This window comes from Buceros rhinoceros, unplaced genomic scaffold, assembly GCF_000710305.1.
Source record: "Buceros rhinoceros silvestris isolate BGI_N320 unplaced genomic scaffold, ASM71030v1 scaffold5981, whole genome shotgun sequence".
NCBI classification, from domain to species: domain Eukaryota; kingdom Metazoa; phylum Chordata; class Aves; order Bucerotiformes; family Bucerotidae; genus Buceros; species Buceros rhinoceros.
In genome coordinates, this window is record NW_010395848.1 from 1,866 (window position 1) to 10,499 (window position 8,634).

General features: G+C 48.6%; 1 protein-coding gene across 1 annotated transcript; it reads right to left on the reverse strand.

Moving 5' to 3' along the window:
* Nucleotides 1-754: 754 nt before the first annotated feature.
* On the reverse strand, nucleotides 755-3,842 carry KCTD14 (potassium channel tetramerization domain containing 14). The gene is made up of 2 exons (XM_010145673.1): nucleotides 3,783-3,842; nucleotides 755-1,426 (listed from the first exon to the last, which is right to left on the reverse strand). The coding sequence occupies exons 1-2, from the start codon at nucleotides 3,840-3,842 to the stop codon at nucleotides 755-757; spliced, it is 732 nt and encodes a 243-aa protein (XP_010143975.1).
* Nucleotides 3,843-8,634: the final 4,792 nt, after the last annotated feature.

Sequence of the window (8,634 nt, forward strand, 5' to 3'; positions counted from 1 at the left end):
GTCGTACCAACAGTGAGTGTTGGAAGAACAAGATCAGAACGGCATGGCCTGAGGTAGGGGCGCGTGGCCTGAGGTTGTAAACTCTTCATGTCGGCGATGGCATTTTTGCCTTTTGTGGATCCTGGGCTGTAGCTGAGGTTCTGTCTTTCCTCCAGAATAAATAATAACTAACGGTAATAAATACATTGGCTGGAGAGTAGGTTGTCTACTGGAGGAAGAAGAGGAGAGCGGGGTACACTGAATTCCTCTGAATCCCATTTTTTGAACCGAGGTTCTAGGTGGAAAGCAGTGAGAAGAGCTTTTGCCTTCTCATTAAGGATCCAGATTTAATTTGAGCACGTGTTAATGCAGCTGTCAGCATTTCCACTGGGAGTTCTGCCTACGACACCTGTTCCCGTTTCATCGAGGGACCAGCTCCATGTGTCCACTGGGGGTATTTGGGATTATGCATTTCTCTTAGGTTGAGAGAGATTGACTTGACCCTCAGCTCCGGTTCTCTGAGCTTAGCTAATAGCCAGCAGCACCAAAAGAGTAAAATTCCTCCTTTTTCTAATACTTTTAAATAGTACAATTATCCCCTAAAGCCCACGTAAACAGTGGCTCTTCAACTGGCACAGCCAAGGGAGATCCTTTTGTTGGTCCATGCGTTTCTTCCTGACCTCTGGTAGTGCATGGCCTCCATAGTCTCCACTGCCCACGTTAATTTGTTTTAATAATTCTTTTTCTCTCGTTCCCCATCAGTGGTGGCACTTTGCTACCACCAGGTGAACAGGAACTTGTAGAAGAAGTCTTGCGATTTGAAGCGAAAACCCTTTTCAGTGACGTGGGGCTGAAAGGATATTTGATACCCTTTGGCTTCAACGTCCATTTGAATGCAGTCCAGCAGGTCAGAAATACTCGGTGCCGCCTTCCAGGGGCCAAACTTCACCACGGATTTTTTATCCATGTCCAAGCTGTTCAAGGCATCCTGACATCTGGCCGCGTCTTCCTCGGTTCTGACCACGCAGACGATGACGCTGGACCGGCGGGATGCGACCGCTTCCGCCCTCGCGATGCGGATCATCAGTTCAATGTTCTCGCTGTAGCTGGGCACACGGGCCAGAAACTGCTTCCTCGCCACAAGCTCCCCGAAGATCTGCGGGGAGTCCTCTAGCTGCTTGATCAGAGGTTTGATGTCGTAGAACAACGCCTCCTTGTAGACGTCCTGGATGCACTGGGTGGGCACTTGGTTGCTGCGCAGGTACTCCAAGATGTATTTGAAATAGGTGCCTGGCCTGTCGATGAAGAACCTCCCTTCAGAGTCAGTCCTGAGCTTGGGCTGGCCGGTGAACATCTCTGCCAGCTTGGACCCTGGGTGTTTTTTCAAGGTGCTCAGCGTCGTTGTGTACATCTCCCCGCCAACGTTTAACTCCACGATTGGTGACAACTGCAGGAACAAAAAGCCACGTGCGTTACATGTCTGAGGCTGTCAACAAGTGTCAAGGAAAAAACAAAACTGGGATGACGGTGTGAAGAGTGCTGTGAGCCCCCCATCTCTTGGGAGTCCGATGGGAACATCCACCCCATTTATTGCCAAAAGCAGATGCAGGGTGTTTGTACAGCCCTTGTAACCGGAGCAGCAGGGACCAGGACATTTCCGAACGGCTGAGTCCTCACCACGTCTTTGGGATGTAGGAACGTGTCATTTGCCAGTGAGGAAGAGGGACAAGATGTGCCCTGACCAGGGAAGATGTCGGTGACTGCAGGATTCCATGGTGACCTCCTGAGTCCCTGCTGGTCCCTGTCTTTCCATCGAGAGCAATCTGTGAGCTCCCTCCCTCCTCCCCACATGCAAAGGGGACAAGAACCGAGCTCAAAGCTGTGCAACTCTCACCCAAGCCAGTGTTTTCTCTTCAAAGGAGGCACTAAAGCTCTTTGAAACATTTGAAACGGGTGGAATTGGCTTCCGCTCATCTGGGGGTTTAGTTGTCAATACTGAAGTAAGACACAACAGTCCAACACATCAGAGGTGGAGGACAGAAGCTGTAGAGCAAAGCACTTTAAATAGCTGCGATAGCTTTAGCTGGGAAGTAGAGGAAACAATTCATGCAACCAGTGTGGATTTTAGAAGGTTGAGGTAGAGTTTGGAATGCTGTTTGGATTTGTTTTGTTTCTCCGTGCATTAACACCTCTGCTCTCTGAAACGCAGTGGGGGAGGCCTGAATGCCTGGAAAGCTGGACCTGGTGTCCAGCCTGACCTCCCTGATGGTTCAGTGCTGAAGAGTTTTAACAGGCTCCCTGTGCGCCCGCTCGTTTTTTATCGCACTCAGTAGACACCAGGGCCAGGGAAGAAAGGAGGCAGTTATTTTCCTGCCGCTGTCACTGCCGTAATGAAAGTCACATGCCTGGCCAGGACCACACCTGCCATTGGGAAGGCATGAGTCAATAAAGAACCTTTTTTTCCAGGAGCTCACCTGCTCTTTCTTGGACCCGGTCATGCAAGGATCTGCTCCAGGGCTGCCAGTCACATGCCTCAAGTGAAGCGTGTCCTTAAGTGCTCAGCTGGATCCCACAGGTACAGCCCACAGGATGACGTGAGCTGATCTCGCAGCTCACACCAAGAGAAGGGCGAGCTCCTGCTGCCCTCTCCCCTGTAATATTGCCCTGCCCTGGCATGGGTGGCTTCATCTTGAGGGCCACCATTTACACTAGAGCCAAGGAGATATACAAATTTTTCTGTCTGAGCCTGTCTGGGGATTTCCCCGTCTGAAGAACCCAAAGCTGTTTCTACAGTAAAACCTCACAGGGAATTTGCCTTTAATCCAAGTGATACCAACAGCTTTCCCCGGCAGGGATCATTTTTCAGGAGGGTCTCATGCTTTTGAGCCTTAGCTCCTTTTGCAGGTGGCAGGTCAGATGTTTCACGCTGTTTGTCACTGATACAATTCATTAATACAGCCCAACTAACCTTATGTTCTCAGATCTTGGTTAATGGTTTTGGCCTGGGAACTAACTGGTTCCCAGTGGACTGGGAGTACTGGCACCAGCTGATTCCCAGCTCTGCAATTAGCCAGCGAAGGGACACTTGGGAAAGTCTTTCAACCTATCTGTGCCCCAGTGTATTAATCTGCAAACCAGTTATCTCACTGAGGAAGCATTTTACAACCTGCACCTGAAAAACGCAACACAAGAAGGTTGGATGTTTTAAAGACAGACTGGGGGAGAGGCCCTGGAGCTCCAGCAGAGAGGACAAACTGGTTTGCAGCAGACTGAGGGCAGGGGAAAGGAAAACGTGATCTGATCTCATCACTGGTTTTTGCCTACTCATACACCGCGTGTCTGAGATTGCCGTCATTTTCCTTAGAGCTGGAAGTACTACTGCTCCCACCTGGTGATTCTGCACGGCTACAACACTGGGCAGCTTTTGCATCATTAGAGACTCTGAGTTAAACTGTTAGAAACCCCCAAAACTCACAACAGGCTTTTATTTAGGGATCCGACCAATTAAAGTTTGTATTAAGTGAATTCCACCTCTTGCCAAAGCAGAAACAGATCCACTCTGGTTATTGCTGTTGCCAGATCTTGTGTGCCTGCGAGGGACGTGGCCCTTCTGCAAGCAAACTGGTGCAAACAGGGAGTCAGACACAGCTTTTTGCCTAGTGTCCTCTTCTTGGTCACGTATCTGGCAAGCCGTGGTGTCTTCAGAATAACAGATGAGGGAAAAAAGCCCTCTAATCTAGCCCGAAGGGGATGCTTTGATCCCACAGGAGGAAGCTGTGCCCTGGAGCCCGTACCTTACTCACCGTGTGCAGGCTACCGGTGACCTGCTTCCCAAGGGGCTTGTGCTCTGATGAAATGCTCATCTCCCTGGGAGCTGACGGCTCGGCAGTGTGGGAAAACCTGCTGCTCAGCGCTCAGCTCCTGCCCCACGCGCAGGATGGCTTCCCACCGTGCTCCAGACCTCTTCCACTTGGTTTTTCTCTGTTGGGGCAGCTTTTTTCCAAGCTCCCAGCCCAGCTGCTGACCAGAGGCTCCAGTTTGCTACAGGCACAGCCCTGGTACAGGTTTCAGGTGTAGGGAGAAGGGAGGGAACAGCCTGAAAGCGGAAGTATTTGTTCGTTAGTTTTCTGGCAGCCGGCAAGGTGCCAGGTGGACTCAGGCTGGCTGCCAGCACACACCTGTAATACTATCTGTGCCATGACTAAGAGCTAAATAATCCTTTCTGAGAGAGGCCCCATGTCCAGAGCACCTCCAAGGAGCCCCGCAACGTGTGCCTGGGTGGCTGCCTCTGCCTCGCAAATCCATGGTATTTAAACCAGTAAACATTTTCAGAGCTTTTCGGCCTTTGTGAGCTGCCCAGTTTATCCCAAACCATCCCACTGATCCCACTGGTCATACTCATCGGTGACAGATCAGGGTGTCTACAATCTGTACAAGGTGGTGGCATGTTCTTCCTCACTGATACAATCTCTGGGCACTGAGTAATTGGTGCAAGGTAAATAAAACCAAACCTGAATCTATGCTCAAGCCTGAACTATTCTTTTCAACTGGTCACAAATATTTGATTAGTGTCTTTGCAGGACATTGATTTCTGATATCCTGCATCCACCAAACATCAGAAGAGGAGAGCACCACAGATTTAGTGGTAGTGGGGCTGTGTCTCGCAGCACTGGAACGCTCACAAGGATGTCTGTGTTCATTTATAAAGGCAGAGGATCGAATCAGAGTGAGCCTAAATAACCTCACCAGATTCGGACCACCGGCCTGCAGAGTCTCCCTGGGTTTATTCTAGGTGTTTCTGAGTGTGCTGTGGCTTCCAAATTTGTCTTCAGGCTGCTCATCACTTCTTTGTCTTTGTGCCATTATGGTGGCAGAATTGCTGTGGCCAAGACTGTCCAGAGATGTAAATCAACGTTTGTGACGAGAGACAATGTCTTTTATTAGATCAGCTGATATAGATGGATAAAACCATCCATGCTCCAGGGCACATGAGGCTTTCTTGGGTCTGTCAGCTTCTATTTCAGCTTGCTCAAGTTTTTTTCTTTTTTTTTCCCAGTTGCTGTTGGTCTAGTAAAAGGTGTAATCTCCTCTACCAAGCTTGCTTCACTCTTTCATTTCAAGCTGTGTCCTGACACCAGCAACCAAAGGGAAAAAAATCTCAGACAAATACAGCACTTTCTAAAGATCTTCCCAGGGGAGACTTTGATGACAAAAATGACAGCATGGTGTACGAAGAAACCATCTGCACAAAATCTACATTGTACTCATGGACACCAGCTTTGCTGGTTTTGCATCCTCCAGGGGGTTTGCTGGATCTATGTCCTCCCAGAAGACAGCATCGATGCCACTAGAAGCTTGAGGCACAGAGCAGAAAGTGTTACAATTTGTGCTGATTCCCGTGGAAAATAAAGCCAGTCCTCACCCAAGGCTCCATCAAAGCTGGACCCAGAATCTTCCGAATGCTTTGTGCATTTGGGTGAACCTCTCCTCAGACCCAAGTTATATTTTTCTTCTGCTGCTCTAAAACATCCTGAGGGCTCCTCAGTGTGTCTGAGTTAGCTCCGCTGCTTTGAATAGAAGGGCTTGAACTTTCCCTTTGCCACAGCAGAAGAATCAATAGTGCTGGAGGCATTGGTGAGGTCTGCTTGGCAGCCCAGGTTTTGTGACTTGTAATATTTTTTTTAAATCAATCATTACTGGAAAACAGGGAGAGCTGGAAGATCTGTATCTTCTGGGCCTTTGATTCTTGCAAGTCCCGTTCTTTGAGCTGGCTCATGTAGGTGCTTCAGAAAATGCCCTGGGTGTGACTGACAGAGGTGGAGTTCACCTCCGCCATGTCTTTAATGATGAAAGTGATAACCTTCCCTTCCGCAGCTTCAGAACTAGATAGATGGGTGGACCATCACCTCTCTGCTTCCACAAGTTTTTCACTAGGGAAGGGTGAAGAGCAGTAGAAGAGGTTCCAAAGTTCGTCTGGAAGGTTTCCCCAGACTAGAATCAAGGGTGGCTGATGGTGGTTGAGGCCGAACCTTCAATGTCACAACGCAGATCCTTACCACTTCAGGAAAAGGAACAGTTGTTAACTGATCTCCACAACTCTTTTCTACTGCTGGACCAACCACAGTGTCATGAACATGCTGGTCTTGTTCCCCCACTCTTTTACTCTTTTTTTATACCTCGGCTACTTTTGCTGGCACTTTATAGGACAAAGAATCAGCCTGAAAGTCTGTGAAGTATTTTGGCTGGAAGTCACCAATGTACGTGAAAAGTCTGAGTGTTGTTATTTGTGCTTCTTCTGGGACCTTTTAATCCCACCAGCTGCAGGACTTGCTTTAACATGGCGTTTTTCAGCCCTGCTATACAAATTACTCCCAGCTGGATTTTTTTTCCCCTTGTTTGATAAGGATTTGATTTGAACTGCCAAACTCATCTAATCTCAAAAGAGACCTTAGAAAGAACTCGCAGCCCACGCCATTGGTGTATTGTTGCCTGCCCATGGGGATTTGGTGCCTTTTTTTTCAGGTAGTCACACCAGAGGTGGCATCCTGGATTACTAGGGCCCCACTTCTGACCTGTTTGGTGTCACAGCTTTGCTGTGAAGGCATCCAACTCTCATCAAACTCTCTGCGCCTGCACTAAGTGGAAACAGTCGCTCTTGCAGTTTGTCAGTCCTTTTGCCCCACAGTCAAAGCCACGCTGAGGAAAACAGCGGGTGGGGGAGCAGCCCATGAAAGGCAGAAGTGGAGAGGACTGGAGGAGACACCACCAATAAGGCTTTCAGCAGTCCATGCTGCTGGTAACAGGTAGCTGAGGCTGGTTTGAATTTCATTCTTCCCTTGAGAAGGAAGTAAAAAGCCAAGACAGTGAAAGTCTCCATAGCCTTGGGCAACCAGGGTCTTGGGGTTCCTGCAACCAGCAGCTCCATTGTACCTGCTCCTCCACACCCCCGGAGAGGTCTTGGTCACTGTTGCGCTGCTTCAGGGAGATTAGGTGGATTTCTCCCTTTAGGGAAGGGGATTTGATTTGTATTAAGCTGGAATTTCCACCCAGGATCTCTGTTGGGCTTTATATTTGTTACTGGTTGTCCTGGATCCGTGAAATCCTCTATTCTTTGGGCCTTTTAAAGCTGCATCTGATGCACTCATGGTCCGTTGAGGATCCACCTGCTTGCTGTTGAGTGGAGAAAGAGGGCTCTGAGGGTGTTTGCAGAGGAGAGCAAGCAGGATCAGCAACATCCTGTCCTCGCAGGTGAGGCTGCTGAGACCTATTGGAGAGGCTAGCTGACCAAATGGGTCATGGAACCATGAGGAGGACAAGGAAGCTGGATGTTCTTCATGCCTCTCCCAACTCCTCAAACGCAGTGATGCTTCAAGCCTTCTGTCAATTCTGTTCACCCACTGGCCCTGGTCTTTCTTTTGTAGACACTTCAGAAGTAGATTTCCCTCTTCCCACGTGTTTTTTGTAATGGAAGAGGAATGTTTCCAAGGCTATAAACTCTTTCAGGCAGGGACTGTCCTTTCATTGTCTTGGCATGAAAGGATTAACCTGTGACTGGACCTTGTACGAGCAACCGCAATATGAATCATAAGAATAATCACATGAATGCTGAGAGCTTTGTGTCTGCCAAAGAACAAATAATTGATGATGGCTTTACGGGGAATAAATACGTGGCTTTTTTAAATTGTACAAATATGTATGTAACAACAAACTGGAACATCTCTGCTCTGGTATATACACCAATTTGGAAAATAGTATTTTCCATAGAAGTATTTATAACAGAATTCCTCAACACGTTGAATTGGCAGCTTCTGTTTAAGAGTAGATCAACACATTCAGATTTGGGTTTTATGCTCTAGTACAATTACACTAAATCCAAGGGGTGTGTGTGTGGGAATAATTACATGGTTAAAACAGGAAGGAAAATAAGAACTGTGGATGTGGGGAAGCAGTTGGGAGCAGCTGCTGTTTGCTTCTCTCCTCTTGTTCCCTCTTCTCTGAGTTTCTAAGTATCTAAGTTTCACGAGGGGATAAAGCCCTTTTGCTCTGGACCATTTGCCTGACACACAGAGGTGACTCCATTGCTGATCTCCATCCTTCATGGTGTGTAACAGCCACTTAGTGTTATCACTGCTAGGAGTGGCAATAAATCAATGGAGGAGGCACCTGAAGAAACGGATTCCCAGGACCCATCTTCTCCAGGGCATTTCAGTGGAGGAGATTCCTGTGGAAAGCTCTGGAATGAGGCAGGCTATTTTAAGCAGTGGTGGACGGATTAGCAAAGAAGAGAGGCAGCAAACTTGGCGCAGCTCTTCTGAACTCCCACACTGACAGTATTTGCTCTAGATGGGACTTGGCAAGGCATCCCAATCTCTGTCCTGGTGGTTCTGCAGTCCAGCAGCCACTCCTAACTCAAACAGCCACGTTCTGTGCAAACACCATCGGCGTTTCTACCCACTGCCTTCCAGCCGTTCACTAGCTCCACCCTCCTTCGTGGAATGCGTGGCTGGTGGCTTTTATGATGTCTGGCTGGAGTTAGCTCTAGACAAGCCCCAGACACCGTCAGAAAGCAAGGGAGCAAAGTGCCTCCCGGCCAAGCAAGTGCTTGCACTGTCCCCAGTGGATGAATGGTGTGAGGCCTCCTTGTGGCATGGACTG

Bases quoted from the DNA above. Each gene is read 5' to 3' on its own strand.
- KCTD14 (XM_010145673.1), bottom strand. From the start codon at position 3,842: ATGAGCATTTCATCAGAGCACAAGCCCCTTGGGAAGCAGGTCACCGGT. The intron at 1,427-3,782 runs GTGAGTAAGGTA...TTGTTCCTGCAG, and splicing joins TCACCGGTAGCCTGCACACG to TTGTCACCAATCGTGGAGTT.